The 20,568-nt window shown below is 43.2% G+C and overlaps 1 protein-coding gene across 1 annotated transcript in view; it reads left to right on the forward strand.

The window, feature by feature from the left end:
- MEGF9 (multiple EGF like domains 9) overlaps window positions 1-20,568 on the forward strand; it is an 81,162-nt gene that overhangs the window by 49,973 nt on the left and 10,621 nt on the right. The window contains exons 3-5 of the mRNA XM_067542146.1: window positions 13,381-13,520; window positions 17,964-18,107; window positions 19,615-19,887. Of these exons, the coding sequence (XP_067398247.1) occupies window positions 13,381-13,520; window positions 17,964-18,107; window positions 19,615-19,887 (557 nt within the window). The remainder of the gene's footprint in view (window positions 1-13,380; window positions 13,521-17,963; window positions 18,108-19,614; window positions 19,888-20,568) is intronic.

Consider the following 20,568-nt stretch of genomic DNA (forward strand, 5'->3'; position numbering starts at 1 on the left):
ACTCTATTCTTGTGTTTTGCCTATTTAGATTGTAAGCTCGTTTATTATAATAATAATGGTAGTCCCTATGAGCCAATAGAAAAAGGGGACCCAGTATGTTAGGTACTGGACAAACAGAGTAGCCGACAGTCTCTGCCGCAGAGACCTTACAACATAAAAGCAGAGTGGACAATGTGATAGGCCCTGTCCCAAAAATTCTCTTATTGTGTATATTTACAACAGGCCTTGTGAGTATTACAATATACCAATAATGGGACCTATAGCTTTTTGTAATATAATGAAAATACCTTAAACTGTTTTTAAAAAACAAATTCACACGTGTTCTATAAGTGATTGCCCATCTACTCTCTTTTTAAAGGTGTGTATTCAATGGAAGACAGTCTCAGTAAACCCATAACATAATTTTGGACTCTGACCAGTCTAGACAGTCCTTGATTTGAGAAGCACAGTGCCTGGAGTCTGAGCTCTAAGGACAAACTGCACATATCTCATATATATCAACTAGCATGCACTTTTGTTAAGGTTTCTTTTTAAAGGACAACTGGTGGTTGGTTTGTTTTTGTTTTTTTTAAAGCACACTCTAACTAACAGCATGTCAACCACCTCACCCCAATACACTAATTATTAACTAGACCTCCAGCACAGACTGTAGAATAAAGAAACAAATACAAAAACCCTTTCCTGGGGCGTACGTTGATTTTTGGAGTGAACATTGACCTGACATGCTGTCACTAGGAATGGACTCCTCTGCTGCTAGTCAAAGGCCTTTTTTCGGCATGATCATGTGTAGAGATCAGCACTGTCTCCTCTGGGACAATGCGTTTCATACGTGGCCTACTGGCCAGCTCAGAGTGATTTTTTTTTTTTTTTTAAACTGGTTTTAATTTTGTTCAGTTAAAATGTCATCTTGCTTCATTTGTTTTGCTTTCTGTTTAGCAATCACAGCAAACTGTTTTCTAAAAACATAATCAGGTGACTTGAATGTATTATTGGACTTTAGAGTCAAGGATAAAATGTCTGTTTTTATTACTGTGTGTGTTACAGTAGGACCTGGAACACCCACTGAAATTGGGCCCCTTGTGCTAAGCACTGTAAAAAACACGTCGTAAGAGACGGTCGCTGCCCTGAAGAGCTCATCATAGTCCAAGTAGAAAAGACAGGCAAAGGGTAAGAAGAGGACACAAAAGTAAAGTGACTTACCCAAGGTCATGCAGCAGAGTTGGGAGTAGAACCCACATCTCTTGATTTGTAGGTTAGGATCTAGTTCAATAGCTACTTGTGTAAACTGTCTCCATACTATCATCTGTCTGAATAGAGGGGACTTTGAAACAGCACCGACCAGACAGAGGTGGCACCTTATATCCACCCTGCTAGCTTTGGCTGTGAAGCTGTTTGCTCAAGGAATTAGAGCTGTGTCACGCTGGCCCCGGTTCATAATAAAATCCCCCATCCATGGATGCTACTCTGACTCTACAGCTTCCCTCGTAGCATCCCAGACAAACTACGTCTCTTGCCACATGCTCAGGTGTAGCAAATTGGAAAAACTTTGCCATTAGTCTTTAAGGTCCCATCTGTTGTGTTCTGATGGGCTGAGGGGATAAATTATCCTGAAGAATGTTTACTGAGCCTGGATTGGTCGAACCAGTTACTTAAAACTGAATAGATGTCAGAGGCTCCTGTATTTTTATTTTTTGAAAGCAGTTGAGATTCCTCCACAAGGCCTCTGCATGACCTCTAATCTTCCACTTTCTCTAGCTGGGAAGGAGCCAAGAGAGAAGGCAGAAAAGGCTGTCTTCGGCCTTCTTAACTATAACAGCATGGATCAGCGCAGAGTAGCGGAAGCTCTGGGTCTCCGTGGAGCAATTCCAACATGGTGAGGCCAAGCGGCTAGGATTTTCTGTCCCTCCCTCATGCCTGTGCTGGGGACCTGCTCTTTGCTGAGCTTTTTGCTGAACACATCCTGCATAGCTGATACACTGAGGAAAATTCTTCACTGTCAGCATACCTTATATTTAGCAAGCCACAGCTCCGGACTTCCTCTGAGGTTACCCTTTCACTGTATGGGAATCCTGGGAAAGTACTGGATTCTCCTGGTTTAAAAACTATGCTGGTGTCATTAGGGCAAGAGAAAGAACTGTCAGTTCAGGGCTTGTCTATATAGGAAATGTATCCAGTTATATCAGATTGTGCTTGTATAACTCCCCATGTAGACACACTTTCTCCAGTATATGAGTGGCTTCTTTTCTATTTATCTTAACCGTTTTCAAAGTGACATAAACTAAACCAGAGAAAAAGACACTCTTATACCAGAGTAAGTTTGTCCACACAGGGAGTTATACTAGTGCAGCCATAGTGGTTTAAATTCACACCATACTTATACGGCATAACTTTCCCATGTAGACAATCCCTTAGAGACTGTAAGAGATGTATGTGCTGTGACTTTGCTAGAAAAAATAGCTGTGTGTTCAACCCATGTTAAACTAACCCATATTAGACTAACCTGTGTCACAAGCCTAGGCCATGTTAGTTTTAAACTGTATTAAACCTTTACCTTGACCTGGGTTAAAAATGCACTTTTTTTTCCATAGTGAAAACAAGGCCTAAAGATTAAAGCAGGGACTGAGAGTCAAATCTGCTGGGTTCTGGTCATGCTACTGATTTGGCAAGCAACACTGGAAAATTCACTTCACATCTCCATGCCTTAGTTTCCCAATCTGCAAATGGGGATAGCAGTCTTTACCTCCCTTATCAGCGTGTTCTGCGGCTTAGTTAGTTCATGCTGAGATGTTTGGCTGAAATGCACAATAGCGGTGTGCAGCATTCTGTTATGTCTCTGCTTTGTTATGCAGTTGTCTGGCTAATAGGGTAGCCTACTCACATTGCTGACTTTGTACAGTTTTTCAGCAAATACCCAGGGTTCATGCCTGCAACCTCTGGCTCGAGGTACCTCATGTTAGAAGGATATGTTGTCGTTCTGTTCCATTAAAAAAAAAATAATTGTAATGCATGCTTGTATATGTCAAAGTGTAGCTGTTCTGCGCCCTGAGGGGGATCTCACGCCTTGCTCCTAGGGACACACCATTTTCATTCTGTTTACTAGTAATACAAATGGAGTGTCCCTAGGAACATTTATACATCACCGCATCCCCTGCAGCACAGCATGTGCTGAGTCTAAAAGGGGAATTCCACTTGATGGACAGGCTTGGCACTGTGTGCACCCTCTGTGTAGGGGTCTCCCTTTGAGACACTGACTCTGCCAGACTTGCTCACATGGATTGAAACAGCATTACTGATGTCACTGGCTGATCCTGCCAGCCTTACATTTGGTAACATTTGTAAATAAAGGCTGGCATTTCTAACTGAGCCGAGCAGAGTTGGTATTGAGAGCTGGGAGTCTGGTTCACCAAGGGACTTAGGTGCTTAAAAATGCAGCTAGTGGCTTAGTTTTACAAAAGCACCTAAGTATGTTGGGCACCGAACTCCCATTGAAAGTCACTTAGGCACATATTGGGATTTACAAAATGCTTATCTGTGTTTTAGGTGCCTAAATCTCTGTAAATCTGGCCCTAGGATCCTAACTCTCATGGGCTCCTTTGAAAAACCCAGCCCAAACCTTTATTTTGTTTTCTTTTAAAATAACTGCTTACATTTTTTTGACTGGCTGAGCAGAAGAGATGGTTCATCTCCAGCTAATGCCTTGTCAGCACTTCTCTGAATGAACTTGTAATCATTTCCATTAGAAATAAATTTGGTCGACATAAAAGCAGTGGAATGTGGCTAGAGTATGTTTCGTTGTGTGCTTAAATTAGCTAAGTATCTGTTATGCTCTCTCATCTTTTACAGCTTATTAAATCCCCCATAATAAGTAAATGGTGAACCTGGGTATTACTTTTGTTTGCTGACAGGAATAATTCACAAACTTCTCTCCCTTGAAGCAATTTATTATTGATGGCTCCTTCAGTGGAAAATTGCAGATTGTTATCCTCTCTCTTATAGCAGCTGTGGCCTCCAGGAAATGCCGTTATTTGCTTGACCCTCTAGCACTCTTCCCCATTCCTACGTTTCTGCCTGGAGCTGCACCTCACCTGCTGGATGAATCAGTGCTCTTAAAAATATTGAACAAGGCTTCTAAAATCCTCTCTAAATTATTCACTGTATTCTAGTGAGCAGCAGCCTGGTTGTCTAGTGGCTAGGTCACTGGCGTGGGACGCTGGAGACCTGCGTTCTGTTGTTAGCTCCGCTGTATGACTTTGGGCAAATCATTTCACCTTTCTCTGCCTCTCTTCCCGTTCTCTGTAAGCTCTTTGAGCTAGCGACTGTCTCTTACTCCATGTTTTTGCAATGCCTAACATGGGTCCCTGATCTTGGTTGGGGCCTCTATTTACTATCATCATAAAAATATAACAATGGAGTGAAATATTAGGGGCTTAATTCTGATCGGTAACCCCTGAGGAATTCCCCAGACTTCACTGAAGTTACTTTGGATTCATACGGCTGTAATTAAGGTTAAAATCTGACTCTCAAATCTTTGCAAAAGAGCTTTTTCATAATAGGAGACTGAAGGCCTGTAAAGGTGCAGATTCCAGGCCACAGAAGGAGATACTTTTGACACTTTTACAGTCGTGGGGGCCCCTTCCCTTTTGTTGCAAAAACACTTCTTTAGGCGGAACATCAGCATAACTGAATTTTTGCCATAAGGGTGTTTTTAGAAAATAAAGATGATAATACCAGATAATGCCCCCCCCAAAAGGCGCACACTTGTTTTTCTGATTACTGGTTATCCAGAAAGGACGACTTAAAAGGCTCACATACCTACATTCTCTGCATGTGTGTGAACCAACCACTTCTGCTTTAATGCTGGCTGGTACTGGTAATTTAAGAGGCAGGCTAGACCAGCGGTTAGGGCCCTAGCCTGAGCCGTGGGCGGGGAGGTTTCAGTTCCTGATCCACTACAGTGGCTGATTGACAATGGGGGTAAATGAACACTTAGGCTGGTTCTCCTCTGGCTCATACCAGTTTGAAGGAAAATGCATGCTCGTGTAGAAACAGTGGATGAGAGGAGAACCAGATACTCAGGCCAGGCCTACGCTAAAAAGCTAGGTCAACCCAGCTACAGCATTCTTCCTTTCACCTAGCTACTGCCTCTCAGGGAGGTGCTGTCACTGTACCACTGTAAGTGTAGATGTAGCCTGAGTGTAGAAAATACATGGAGCCAAATTCTCCACTGTGTTACGTGGGTGCGATCTCAGCCACTTCAAGTAACCAGTACTAAAGAAACTATGGGCCAGAGCCTGCGCTGCTGTAAATTGGTGTCACTCCACTGGTCTGTTTTGATCCAGCTGAGGATCTGGCCACATATCCCTAGATAAAGCAAGTTAATGTCAATGTCTGTTGCAATTCTAATGCCTCAGGGCCCTATCCTACATTCCTCGTGCACCCCCAACTGCCGTTCTACCAAAGGGGAACTTTCAGCAGACAAGGAATCCAGGATCAAGGATCCAGTTCTGCTGCTCAGTCTTATCTAGGAGAACCGTTACTGTGCAGCAAGCTGGGGTGTCAATCTACAGCACACTCATGTGCCAGGGGATCCTGCTACTGCACACCGAATGTTCCTTAGTGTGCAGTGAGCTGCTCCCGTGTCAGAGCGGAGTAGATCAGTGTGCAGTAGGGAGCTTTTAGTGCCTAGTAGCGGGTTCCACATGGACAGTTCGTACACGGCACGCTTGTTCCCTGTGGATTTACACTCCAGTTTGCCACAGAGTAACAGTTGGTCTAGACCAACCTTCGTTATTCTCATGCACCTCTGCACCACGCCATAAATGTTTCCCTTTAAAGCTGCATTACAGGTCTGTGCTTATTTTCTGATGGCATTTCACTATTTGCTATTGAACACCCTTGTCTCTGTTTATCTGAGCTTTTTAAATGGGGGCCATTGGCCTACGTCATGCCTCCTTTGGAACAAAGTCTTTTTGTTCTGTCTCTGTACAGCACCTGCCCTAGTGGGGTCCTGGTCCGTGAGTGTGGGTTATGATGATACAAACAAGAACAACCCTGGCAGGCCCCTTTTATGGAGTCTCCCCCGGAATCCTTCTGTTATGAGATGACTCCCTGTGCAAGGGCTAGTGATTCCACTCCACAGGCACCTGCGGCTCCTGGGATCTGTAGTGTCCTCTCTAGTGGCTTGGAGCCACCGTGCTGCATCTCCTTGACACTATGGCTCCCCTGGAGCTGTACTGTCATTGCTTCCCCTAGCCACTGATGCACCTGGGGTCCCCATTAAAGGTGCACATGGAAGAGTTAAAATAGCCCAGGCTGTGGTATCCCAGCTGGCTTTTCCATGGGGCTTGTGGGGCACAGGGACTATGCCCTAGGCTCTCCTCTCTGCAGCCACGCATCCCTTGGACCTGGGGAGGGGGTGAGCAGAGCTCAAGGCGGGGGAGAAGGTAGTATGGAGGCGGTACTGTTGGCCAGATGCTCTGGCCCTTTGACATTTATAAAATGCCCTTTCAGAGCTGTTAAGTATTCCGGCTCTGCCGACAGATTCCATATACACACATTTTGTCCACTGGCACAAAGCAAGGAATGTTTCACACAGTGACCCAATGTGTGCTGCAATAAAGCCCTCCTTCTTCTCCCTTCCACAAAAGGAGCCCTCAGTGGGATTGCATAATGGGCGTGGGGCTTCTTCGGCGTCTGAATCTGCGCATAGAAGGTGTCATTAAATTAGTGCTGTAGAGAAAGTGTTTGGCTTCGAATGGCTGTAGTGGAACCAGGGGAGCCAAGGATATAAATGTGAACCATCTTGTAATGGCTCCTCCACTCTTCTTTTCCCTATCTGTTAATATCCAAATTATTTGATCTGAAAATCAACATATAGGTTGGATTAGGGCTCACTATGCTCATGGCAAGTATTAATGGAGATGTTCCTCTGTGAAACTGTCCCATACAAATTAGTAGTAGTAGCATAACCCTTCTAGAGTTGTGGTGTAGTGTTGTTGTAGTGGGGTTGGTGGTCCCAGGAGATTGGATATACAAGGTGGATGAGGTCATATCTTTCATTAGACCAGCTTCTCTTGGTCCGTGAGACAAGCTTTCAAGCTGTAGAGAGCTCTTCTTCAGGTCTGTATAGCTCGAAAGCTTTTGTCTTTCACCAACAGAATTGGCCCAATAACAGATATGACCTCACCCACTTTGTCTCTTTCACTTTTCTATAGGCTGTTTGAACTGTCCTTCAAAATGTAATAGAGAATTTTACCCCTGCTCTTGAATCCAATCGAATTTTTTATTTTTTTTAAATCCTATAAAAAGGGACTCTCACGGAGATTCCCCACTTGGAAAGAAAACACAAACTATTACAACTCGCTATTTATTTTCTGTATCCCATAGCACCATACTGTATGAATAGCTGCTTAGGACATGTTCATGCCTTCTCTAATCTATCCTGGGCTTACTGCATCCTGATGGGCCTTTTGATTTGGGAAACTCTTCCACTGACAGCAGCAGGAGTCTCATCAATGTTCGTGTACTGCACAATGTATGGATCACAGCATGACATATCTGTATGTCTACACCGGAGTCGGAGATGTAATTTCCACCTGGGTCACATGTACCATGCTGGTCTGAGTAAGGTAGCATGCTAAATATAGCAGTGTAGCTATGGTGTTATAAGTGATAGGATGGGCTGGTTGCCCCAAGTTTCAGATGGGATCATATTCAGGGCAGCTAACTCACTCTCTGCTCATGCTGCCATGGCTACACTTTTATTTTTAGCACACTGGCTTGATCAGAGCTAGTGTAGATGTGTTACCCAGCTGGCAGTTATACCTCTAGCTCCAGTGTAGTCACATTTCAGTCAGCCAGATGTTTTAAGGTTATTTTTCCTAACAAGCTCTCAGGTCCCCCTGCTGCTCTCTGCCATGTGTTGCCGAGGATAGCACATTGCACAAGCCACAAGAAGAGGGAAACTGCGGTGGCGGCAGCAGCAGATCAGAAGAATCTCCATTCCCCCAGCATAAGTGCTCTGTAGCTTCAGGACATGGGGTGGGACAGGACCAGGGGAGGGAGACAGGCATCAGCTGCTCGCTGTAGTATGCTCCCTGTGTGTCCAGGAAGGTTTCCCAGGAGCCAGCTGAAAAACAGAAAAATTGTCCTGGGTGGTTACCCAGCCGCCCCTCGACTCCTGTGACCTCACCTTTCAGTGCTCTCAACAAGAGGATCATGTTGTTGCCATTACCAATGTGGGCCACGTAGCAGCCCAGCTCCTGACGGTGCCATGGTGGAATAATTTGGCCCAGGGGCTGTTCAAAGATCCTCAGCTGCTACTGCTCTATGTGCCTGAGCCCATCATAGATTAAAAGGGGTGGGTGGGAGACGGGCGTCCTTGCCCCCGAAGGAAAGATGTGAAGGCAACTCTGCACATGAAGTGTGGGGTTTCTTGCATCCCACATAGCCATTTCCCTTGGGGCTGGAATGCAGCCCTGGTGAACGGAAACAAAATCAAACCAGGTTTTACAGGCAAGTCTGGTTTTGGTGTGGGGTTCTTTTCTCTACAAGCCTTTTGTCTTATTTACCTCCCCCTAAATTTACCACCCCCTTATTTACCACCTTCTTGTAGGCATCTGCCCTACAGATGTTCCACTTCTTTATCTGTCCAGGTCATCTGAGAACAGTGTCCACACTTCTCTTCTAATTCGTGCAGTTTCCTTCATAGTAGTCCTGGTGGATTGTGTTCTTGATGATCTAGCCTGGGGAGTGTTCCCACACCATATTCTCCAGCACTCTGAGCTTACAGGAGCTGGTAGGGTCCTGAATCGGTGCTACTCCACTTCTCCGCCCAGGTGACTCCATTTAAATCAATGGTGCTCCGTTCGTGTACAGTGGACTGCAGCATCAGGCCCAGACTTTTTAAACCCCTGCCATGCTCACGTGCTGTTATAGACCCCACTTGGCTCATTAAATGCATTTGTACCCTGCTACTGCAAGAATTTTTTTTTAAGTGCTAAGTGGTATCTGGCCTGAGTGCACTGCAAAATCATGCACCCTGTAGAAAATATGTACTTTCACAGATCCAAATAGAATCCCAGGTGGACAGCTATCCTTAGGTACCAGAAATCAAAACATTTTTCCAACACCTCCCTCCACTGTGTGAGCGTTGAGAGCTCAAAATTTGCTGGCTTCAGTGTGGTTAATCGTTTGAAATAGTAGCCAAGCAATTTATGTTGCTGTTTCTTAATAGTCCCAGCCCCAAAGTATTCCTGGCTTGCACTCAAAATCTAGTTCAGTTCTCACTCTTCAAGAATTAAACTGTGGGTCTTTTCTTTCAAGTCTTTGGATTTTTTTATGGGCACAATTGCTCTGGTAACAGGGCTTCTTTTGTGATTTCAACACGTTTATACCATTGACCTTTGCTTCGAAAAGTGTTCAACAGTCTCCGCTGGGCTGGAACTCTGAAAGGCAGGGTTGTAAGAGAGCTTTATCCTATAGAAGCAGTGACCACAGGCAAAGCTTTATATTTGCTGAGTGATTTAATTCTTACACATGCAAGACTTGGCTCCGTGCCCATATGTAACATGTTGAGAAAAGTCCTTATAAAGAAGCATTGAAACTAAACTTTCCAAAACTTTTTAAAAATAACTTCCTATCCTGTTGGTTTTAATCTAATAAGTAAAATCAAGGGCCATTATCCCAAAAATGCTACATTCAACTATAGAGAAGTCAGACAAAAAAACTTTGTTTAAAATGAAGCAGAGTCTGGATGGAAAGAGGCTCCCGGGGAGGAGGGTCCCCTTCAAATAAATGCCTGGTTAATATTAAGGTTAGAAAATAATAGGGAATGTCCCGGAATCAAAGGAAACCAGGCCAGGAGGCTAAATGATACAGCTTTAGGAAACGATTCTGTAAACTCTTACTCATGGGACTACTCACATGAAGGACTGGGCCTTTAAATTGTACACCATCTCAGAATGGGGTCTGGAGTTAAACACAATGAAAGTTCAGTTTGATATCGGCAATAGCAAGGGAGAACAGATGTGTTTGTCAGCTGAAATTTGAAATGACGTGGAGATAATCACTGAAGCAGAGAGATATAAGGACCTGATTCTCTGTTCTGACTAACCTTATGCCCTGGGCAGGAATAAAAGGGATGGGGGCAAAGTCACCTTTGCACTTAGCCTATCCTTGAGCCAGTTGGCCCCTGGTTCAAGTCCTTCACACATGTACAAAGCAGCATGGACATCCTCCCCCAGCCTCAGGGGGCTCCCGCGGCTCCCTAATACATTGGATGATCTAGTTCAAAATTGCTTTCTTTTTCTTTATTTTGTTAAGCCCTCCCTGGGCTTGCTCCAGTCCCCTCACAGACCTGGTCACTCTCCTCCTCTATTCTTGCCTGCCCTTGGTTAGTACGGGCCTTTTCTGTTCCCTCTTCCCCATGGCACTACCATTTTTGATGAGAGAGCCTTTTCCTGTCCATGGAGAACAGTTGTGGGGGGGAACAGAAGAGGCTATGATGTATCCGTGATGGCATGTACAATGGACTTTCATCTTGAATGGTCCCTTGCAAGTCTTCTGCCTTTGGCAAGAGTCAGTATGGGAGGATTTAGGTTTCTGAAATCCCTCAAAATCTTAACTTCCAATCACATTTGTGGTCGGTTTCATGCTCTGCTTGCTTCAACCTCAGCTGTATAAACCTTCTGTAATCTTCTGCACGCTGGACACAACCCCCCCGTTGTAGTCATCTTGTTCTCAACTGATGCAAGACTGCAGTTTGCCAGGATCATAAGTATCTCCTTGTTTATGAAAACTCAAACCAACAGATGTTAAGAATACGCCATAACTTTTGACACAGAAAACTGCTGTTTTTCCTCTCCTCGGCTGTTTTTAACAGTCATTTTTCTGCTTTATGTAGCAGAGTTATACCATAATAATACCAGGGAGATGAGAGCCATATAAGTACCTTTAGAAATATATAATATCTTTGTGATAATAGAACCTAGGAGTTCTGACTCCTAGCTTTGTGCATCACTGCAAGCTTCCTCTCTGTTCTGCCTCAAATGAGTTCTGGCTTATAAATCCAATGTACTCCATTGATATGGTCATCTTTTTATTTACTCTTGTATGTCAGTCAATTTGTACAATGAAGCTGGACCAGTTCATGGGCTTTCAACCTGGGAGTCATGACCATCGGCCTTTGTCCATATTGGTAGATGGGATGAGGTCTCAGCTAAAGGGGAACCTGAGTCCTGCTATGACGTAGATTTAGAACCATGGGACTGGTTAGTTTCACTTTCTGGTTCTATCTGTCTAATCAGAGCTCTTAGCTCCATCGCACGGTAGCTCCAGGCTGCAAACACTGCAGGAAAACATTCAAATGCACATGAAAAGTAGTTTCCATTTGCTTTGGGTTTAAACATCATGAAAACATTTCAATTAACATTAGGTTTTGTGAAACTTTTTTTTATTATCGAACCTACGTTTTGGGGCTGAGCTGCCTAACAGCATCTCTTTAAATTTTGCCTCTGCTGGCTGTAGTTCCTGATAATGGCCTGAAGACTAATGAAACATATTTCTTGCTCTTTTCTGTAATTAGTCCATTAAATGTGTCTGTGATTCATATTTTGAAAGTGTTTCTTTGTTTAGCTCTTGGACTAGATTTGTGGGTTTTCTTTCTGTGTGTGGGGCTTTGGAGATTTCCTATTTTTGCCAAGCAAACTAATAAGAAATACTGAAGTATGTTCATTTTTTTAGAATGGTGCTGTCCAAAACCACTGCATCTGACAAAGTGGGTTTCTGCCCAGGAAAGCTTATGCCCAAATACATTTGTTAGTCTTTAAGGTGCCACAGGGCTCTCGTCGTTTTACTGCGTCGTTTTAATCTGAAGCATTTAATTAAAAACAACACATAATAGTACATCCAGCTATTCTGGATCTCAGCCCCTCTTAGTGTTCATTGGCTTTTCATAGATGCAGTTAGTTGTCTCTTCTTCCCCTGCAGGAACTATACAGAATAATTGATGTTTGTTTAGGAAGGCACAGCAAATACTGAGAGTCTCAATAAAAGGCAGGGAGTTAAGAAGCGCTGGTGTGTCTGTGTATCCTGTCCTGTCCTGTCCAGTCATATAGATTTGTATATTTTGCCCTTCAATAGCTCCTTCCATATGGGAATCTCAAAGTGTTTTACATACATGAAAGAATTAATCCTCAGAATCCCCACTCCCCCCCAACACGAGATAGTTTAGTATTATTATCTTCGTTTTACAGATGAACAGATCAAGATCCACAGCTGTTCCAAAGCACTATTGACTGGCTCTGTGATATTTGGCAAGTCACTTTGCATCTCTGAACTTTCCCATCTGTAAAAATGGAGATAATACCTACCCACTGTTGTATAGTGCTTTGAGATTTTCAGGTGAAAGGTACTAAATAAAGGCTAAGGATTCTCATTACTCCAAAGCCTGTTGAGGGCACTGGAAAGACTCTCATTGCCTTCATTGAGCTTTGGTGCTGGCTTGTAGTGGCTGAGGAGGGAATAGAGTCCATTTCTCCTATCCGCATTCTAGTTCTTCCCGTGGGACCATACTATCAGTGCTAGAGATGGATAGGCTGATCCAGAGGAAATAGCATTGCCTGTTTCTCAAGGAGAACTTCTAAAAAGTTCTGAAATATTGGGATATGGTGGGGAATTTTCTTCATCTCTAATTTCTAGCCTGGACCAGAACTTCAAACACTGAAATATTCCTGATCTCACAAAATTTCCAGTCCAGTTTTGTGCACTCAGAGGTTTGAAGAAGCTTCAGATAAGCATCTGATTTTAGGGGGTTACTTATCTGAACCAAACTCAAACTCCAAACCTTCATTGTCTTGTTTCACTTGCTACTTACATTGCAGTAGTGCCCAAAATGCATTAGGTGCTTTCCAATCACAGACACACACTGTCTTTATCCTCAAGAACACTCAATCTATGGCAAGAATCACTCACTGCTAATCAATACATAGAGATGTGGAAGTCAATGAAAGAGCTCTTTCAAAGGGAAGGATGAGTCATTGAGTTGCCAAGCTCAGAGAGGAACCATTATCAGAAGATAAAGGCAATAAAGTGTGAACTGAAAGCTAATACAGGGTCAAATTCTGCATGCTATTACACCCACACAATCCCATGAACTCAGTGAGGTTACACAGGTGTTTTATACTCCAGTAATAATACTCCCTTGTGTTTTATATTCCAGTCATTACATTTTTGGTAAACATTTGTTGCATGCGTGCGACATTGTAAGAACAAATTCCCCCTTGGGGAAGGAGAGCATGGCACCAATGAGATTGGGAACAGAAGTTACTGAGTCATCTAGAAGCACGTTCATATGTCTTGGTTTTTTGTTTTTCTTTGTAGCTTTGGAAAATGCCAGTGTAAAGTTGGGGTGACTGGCTTCAAGTGTGACCAGTGCCGTGATGGGTACTACTGGATCACCCAAACCAGCTGTGAGCCATGCCAGTGCAATAACTATTCCAACCGCTGTGATGTCTTAACAGGTACAGTACTTCTGACAGCTTAGAGCCAAGTTCTCCTCCGTAATGTTGGTAGGGCTCCATTGACCTCAGCAAGGCTGCAGTGGTGTGTGTGTAGTGATTTGAGTCTTTACCATCTGGGGTATGTCTACACAGCAAGCAGAAACCCATGGCACTAAATCTCAGAACCAGGGTCTACAGACTTGGACTCGCATAGCTCAAATCTACAGTGCTTAGAATAGCAGGGGCCCTCCCTAGGTTTCAGAGCTCAGGCTCCATCCCAAGCTGGATCATCTACACAGCTATTTTTAGCTCTGTAGCCCAAGCCTATAAATCCAGGCTCTCAGACTTGCTGCTGCAGGTTTCTGCTTCCCATGTAGATGTTCCTGTAGTCAACTCCCCTGATTTCTGCCATTTTATTTAGAATCCTAGAGCTTAACGCCAGAAGGGATCACCAGATCATCTAGTCTGACTTTCTGTGTGTGACAGGCTGCTAAATACCACCAAGCCCAACAACCAGAATCAGACAAAAGTATTCCAGCCCTCAGAAGATTTTCAGCCCTCACCAATCTCATCCCTTTTATTTGTACCTTTCATTAAATTATAGTTGTTGATAGGGCATAAAATCATCTACTTACAACACAAACTTGTCGTTTTGGATCTGATCCTCTTCCCATTGAAGTTGATGGGGGCTTTGCCATTCACTTTGACAGCAATATTAAGCCTTTGTTATTATGTCTGGAATCCAGGGCCCCATTGTTCTAGGCACTATAGAAACACATGACCAAAAGATGATTCCCCACCCTAAAGAGCTTTCTTTTCGCTGTACCTTCTGTTTACCAGAAGCATGTATTCAGGTATTGGCTCAATACAACCTGTATTGCCACAAATAACATTCATATTTTTTTTCCATTTTTCCATTTTTTAATGAATTTGCCTCCAGTCTGTTTTGTGTTGACTTTCTTTGAATGTTGTGATCCACTTACTTACATTTTCTGCAGTGAAAAAAATAAATTCTCTTTCTGTGTTCCTTGACACCAGAAACCCAAAGAGAGACAATGCCATGTGACTTAAATGATCTACCCCAGCTCTGCAACAGAGCTCCAGTTTTGAAATTCAAACTTCTAATGATGAACCACAGAGTAAAATAAAACTTACATAAATCTTGTCTAGTGAAGTAAATACAGGTAATGAATTCAAGAAGTTTGCAGCTTGTTTGCAAACAGCTTGTGAACAGAGAGACAGAATTAATCAAATTTGTTTGTAATTTGCTATGTTCTAGTATTTATTACTACATTGCCTGCACATTTGTAACAAAGACAGAGTCAATATTGAGAGTCACAGAATTAACTCTCTAAGCAGATACCACCACCATTGCTGTCTACAGAAGAACAAATTTAATGGGACATCTAGTCTATATTAGAACGTCATTGTGTGTGGCCCTGATTCAGCAAGCACTAACACGTATACTTAACTTTAAGTATGTGATTAAGTCCCATTGACGTAATGGGACATAAGAACATGTTTAAAGTTAAGGTTTGCTTAAGAGTTTTGCTGAATCAGAGCCTTTACGTGTGTTTTTTAGCTATTTGATATAAAATTACATACCAAAGAAAGAAAACAAAGAAGCGACCTAAGCCCTTGATCCTGCAGTCAGTCTATGAACACAGAATGCTTTGTCATGACTGTCAAAGATCTGCCTTTATAGATGGGATTGCAGAATTGAAGCCTAACCATGTTATTGTTTGTTCAATCTATTGTGGAATGGTAGAAAATTCCTATTCTTTCTTTACTTACCTTTGCTTTTTATTGTTGAAGCAGAAAAACAGATAGTAAATTAGATCTGATTTCTAACAAGTAACGTATGCACGTAGCTCTCGATATGAACTAGAGATTGCACTTTGTTTGACCTATCCAGTTTATATAAAAGTGTGTATTCCTTGTCAATGTCAACGTTTCGATTGCATTAATACTGTGTTGTGGGCTCCCTCTGGTGGCTAACTGAAGACCTACATCTTTTTGACAAATCCAGGTTAGTAATGTGACAGAATTTCATATAAAAGATGTTTTCTCACAGTATATTAGATGGATACAGGTTCATTAGGTTTTAGTGTGTTAAAGAGAAAGTAGTTAGAGCAAACAGGCTGGAAGTCAAGAATCCTAGGCTTTATTCTTGGACGTATTGCCTTGTATAAGTCACTTCACCTCTCTGTATCTGACTGTATTCCTCTGTAAAATAAGTGCAACGACATCTACCTACTTGGGGTGCTGTGAGGCTTAGTTAATGCTTGAAAGGCACAATCAGATTGGACATTGTTATGAAATATTAATGCTTTCCATGGAGAAGAAAATGAACCCCGGACCAAAACATTTAGCATGCTTTGTATGGCTGTGTGACCTATTGGTCCATTGGCAATGCAGTCAGTTGGAGTATTGCAGAGGAAGATGCTTGCAACTCTGGCTGATGGGAAAGGGTGTGATCTTGAAATGGACAGGTCTGCACAGAAAATGTGTGGTGTTGTTCCCGAAGTACAGTAGCATAACAGAGAGCAGAGTCTAACTCCAGAGCCTTACAGCTGACCAGGAGAGACCACCTCTAGTAATTGACTCTTCCTGATTCATTCAACCCTGGTCTCCGTGGTGAGGCTGCCAACAGAGGTTGCAATTAGGAGATGGCGGTTTCCATAGTGTGGACACGTCTCCCACAGAGGCTATAGGCTCATATCATACAGGTCATCGAACAAGAAGCAAATATTGACTTGAAGATTGAGTTACGGAACACTGCAAGCATCCTTTGTTATCAAAGGCACTGCCAGCCTCCACCACATGTATGAATCAGCTGGTTCCAAAAAGCAATACCCAGCCAGTTATTCATTCTTCCATTAATCTGAGGATCAAATACAAGGACAAATCGTATTTGCTTGGGGACTCGCAGTCCTCTGATTCACTGGTGCACCAGCAAAGAAAGACTAAGAGTAATGTCATGTACCTGGACTGAGACTTGCATGATGCTTGAACAGCCTGGATTGCTGTTATAAGGAACTAACTGTAGTCTAAACATGAATCCGATGGGGATTTTATGTCTGGTTGCTGTTGACATGAGCATTTTATTCCCCCTAAAATACAGAAACTTAGCTCAATGAGTGTGCATTCTGTATTTATGCTGTAAATACACTGTTCTGCACAATCCTGGTTTGTTGAGAGGCTGCTTTTACCTTTCAGAGTCTTGTACTTGGGATTTAATCAAATAAGCTTCCCCTGGGTCACTTCCACCCCTCAGTGAGAAGCTTGTTGAAGCAGATGATGTTCCTGTTGATGAATGAGCTTTCGATAGGGGCTGCATTTGTATAGCTAGCAGGATTTTCTCCCTGTGTTTGCAATAATACCAAATTAAATTTGATAAAGGGCTAGATCATGCCACAAGGGCACAGTCTCTAGTAAAAGGCAATGTGTTGCTTTGCTGTTCCAGGAGCACCTCAGAGAAGGAATTTTGGCTCAGGAACCCCCCTTTCCCCCCCAGTCTTTCTCCAGGGGTTAGTAATTTGTTGCTGGCCTATACCAGCAGCAAATCCTCCCACATGGCGCTGGCTCAGCTCTGCTGATCGGTGCACTGGTGAGGGAGCCAAGCTCTGGGGGCTGGAGCCATCTGCTCCAGACGTAGGGATGGTGCACAGCTCCTCTTTACTCCACATGCCCAGACCCAGCGTCCATGTAGCCTGTGCAAGGGGGTTCTTACCTCTCTTTATGCCCTCGTGTGGACATGTGGTGCAAGTTGCAGTCGATCCCCACAACTTCAAAGCAATGCTACTGACATTAGGAGTGAGCGTTATAGGTTGTCCTTTATTTTAGTGCTGGTGAATTTTGATTGGCAGAGAGGCCAAAGACAGATGCAACACAGACTTTTTACTGAATTTTATGGTTCTCTTAAACGGTGACATTGCAATGATAGAACAGCTGTAAAGCAGAAACCAAGAGAACTGTCCTTGACCTTCCCAGCATGATCCTTACGGGGCCTTAACCCATCATTCTGCCTGTGACTGACTCTTGTAGGTATTTCACAAGCACCAGGAATCAGTGGGGCTACTCCTGTGAGTGAGGCTTGGCAGTGCGAGGTCCTTATTCACCAGTGTGGATACAGACTAGGCTATTTCTCCTGGAGGATCATTTGATTTTAAGTGCATGTATTGATTACTATGTATAGGCCTAAATTTTCAAAAGTGATGAGTGATTTTGGCTGCCTGTGTTTTTGACTGCCCAACTGGGGCAGGCCCGGTGGTCAGAAGGTATTGAGGCGTCCCAGATCAGGTCTAGTGTCCAACAAAAGGGGCAACCAAAATCGCTAGTTACTTGTGAACATTTAGGCTGTCCAATATAGATCTCTGTGTGTACATATATATCATAGCCTTGATAAAATGTGCTGCTGCTGCTTCTAAATTAATCGTCTGTTGTTTTGTTGATTTCTATTAGGCACCTGTTTGAATTGCCAAGGAAATACAGAAGGAAGTCACTGTGAAAAATGTAAGGTGGGCTTCTTTAGAAGCATCCTCCCAGGCCATGAATGTCGCCGCTGCCCATGTTCAATGGTGGCATCTACTGGCAGCTGCCAAATAAGTAAGGCTGTTTTTGTATGCTAGCGAAAGCAACTTCTTCCAATATATTTCACAGCTAAATTGTACTCAGGGCTGATCCTAATGTAGCAGTTCGTAAGCTTTGCCTTTGAATCCCTCTTTCATGGGACCTGGAGTGTGTTATTGGAAGTGACATGCCATTTGGGAGGGCAGTATTTATTGACAGTTATTCTTGGCACATTTATGTTGCTTCTCCTGGGAGCAACAGGATAGCAGAAACCATTGGAAGATCTCCCTGGCTGCAGGCAATAGCTGTTACGTGTTGCTGCGGTTATGCTGGTGGTTTTCACTGCCCATTTTAAGTGTCTTTATTGTCTTGCAGACAAAGAGACACAGGTACAGCAGAAAGCTAGTCTGTGTCATCAGGACTGGGTGAAATTCACTTTTCTGCAGAAGGTTAGCAACAGGGCTATGCAACTCTTAATTCCTACTTAAGTGGGACTGAAGCAGTGCATGGGCCACATGCTGGCCCTCTGCATAGGGATGGATTTCACCCAGTGCACACAGAAAATAGACCTGCCACAAATATTCTGTGCTCTTTGCTTAGTTGAAAGGCTGGTGAAGGTGTCTGTGCCTTACAGTTTCTGCAGTGTTGCTTTTGAGCCATTGGTACTTCATTACCAAAGAGATCGCAAAGGGGTGAAGGGATGAAATTAATCAGGGGGAAAATTTAAGCTGCCGTCTCTGGCTGTGTAAGAGACTCCCAAGAGAAAAGAGGCGGAAGCCCGGTTGCTTGGGATTTTCAAATTAATTTGGACAAAATGCTAGAAAATGTACTACTAAGATCAGTCTTGCACTAGTCGGGAGATGAACTAGAGTAGTTTTCTCCAATCTTTGTAGGTGGGTGGCCCCTTATTTAAAGACAGAATTTTTTGTACCGCCCTTATATTTACTGTAAAAGCGAGAATAAGAAAATGTATTAAAGATAACAATGCTAGGCCTATATAATTTGTGTGAGCTTTCAAGACGTTGGTGGAGAATACTTGAGTTTTAAGGCAAACTGCAAGGGGGAGTAACCCTTCGCTTTAGATTGTAATCACATTTTCTATGCCTTGTGATTTCCCCCTCCCCCAGGTCAAGATGATCTAAAAGGTTTTTGTCCATCCCTAACTTCCATGGTGTAGTCCCAATGGGCCAGGTGCTACATGCAATCCATCACTCAAGACAGAGGTGTCCTGTAGCAGTAATAATCTCAGGTTGCCTGGAAGTATGTTAACTGTGCTCTGTGACTGGGAACCAAGATTTAGAGACCCAAACATTGTTTTTTTTTATGTGACAGCATAGATATACAGGGCTGAACAGATAAAAGTCCCTACTGCAAAAAGCTTACATTTTAAAGGTTTGACCATTCAGCTTTTATACGGTCAATCTCCCTTTGACTCTAGAACCTGACTGAAAATCAGTGTGATGCAGAGCACACATGCAAGTGGTACAAGGAACATTCTTTCGTGGAGCTCCTTAAGTTATAGTTGTATGTCTCTTTTTTTCAGAACCTGGTGAACAAACCCCAACGTGTGACAGATGCAGAGCTGGGTATACTGGCCCCAACTGCAACCTGTGTGACAATGGCTATTACAATTCCGACAGCATCTGCATTCGATGTAAATGTAACGGGAATGTAGACCCAGACCAGTCACCCAGGGTATGCAAGCCAGACACAGGGGAATGCATTGGCTGCCTCCACAACACTACCGGGTTCCATTGTGAGGAGTGTCAGGAAGGTTATGTCAAAGACCCAGAGGGAGCCAATTGCACCAAGAAAGGTAAATCCTTCTCCTTGAATCAGTGTCCGTGTTTGCTGAACAGTTCAGATACACGCAAGCTGCCTAGGGGTGGGGAATGAATATTGTCTATATTCATTCATGGAGGGGTTTGCTGTTGAAGATGAAGCAGCTTTAGAGTCCTCCAATGTGGACATAGGATCTCATTCCTTTAAAAGGGCCAATCCAAATTGGAGGCTGGAAGAAAATTCCCCCATAGCCATTTCTGATGTCTTTTAAAGCTTCATTTTCAATTACCAAGAGCCTGTCTGAACATTGCCTACATTGAAAGGAGCAGCAATGATGTTTCTGACACATTGCTAAGCTTTGGCATGCTGGAAATGGCTCTTGACAGCCAGTTCTCTGTACAGCTCAAGACAGCAGGCTGGGGGATGGTGAGGATCCTCAGGGTTTCAGCACAGAAAAGTATTTGTGAATGTTCCTATCCAGCAGTGAACTTTTGTGTGTTTTTTCATGCGTGTGTGTGCATGTCTGTATAAAAAGAGACAGCAATATATTCATCTTGCTTGCATTATACAGAAGGTCACACTAAATAATGTAATGATACCTTCTGGCTTTAAAATCTATGAATTGGAGATTCATCTAGATTTTTGGTAATTCATCTGTTGCCCAAAACTGTGGCAGGCAATATTGTGAAATAAACTGAAACAAAAGATGATGTAT

The sequence above is a fragment of the Emydura macquarii genome, unplaced genomic scaffold, assembly GCF_026122565.2.
Source record: "Emydura macquarii macquarii isolate MOO-44397 ecotype Brisbane River unplaced genomic scaffold, CSIRO-AGI_Emac_v2 contig_691, whole genome shotgun sequence".
In the NCBI taxonomy this organism is placed as follows: Eukaryota; Metazoa; Chordata; order Testudines; family Chelidae; genus Emydura; species Emydura macquarii.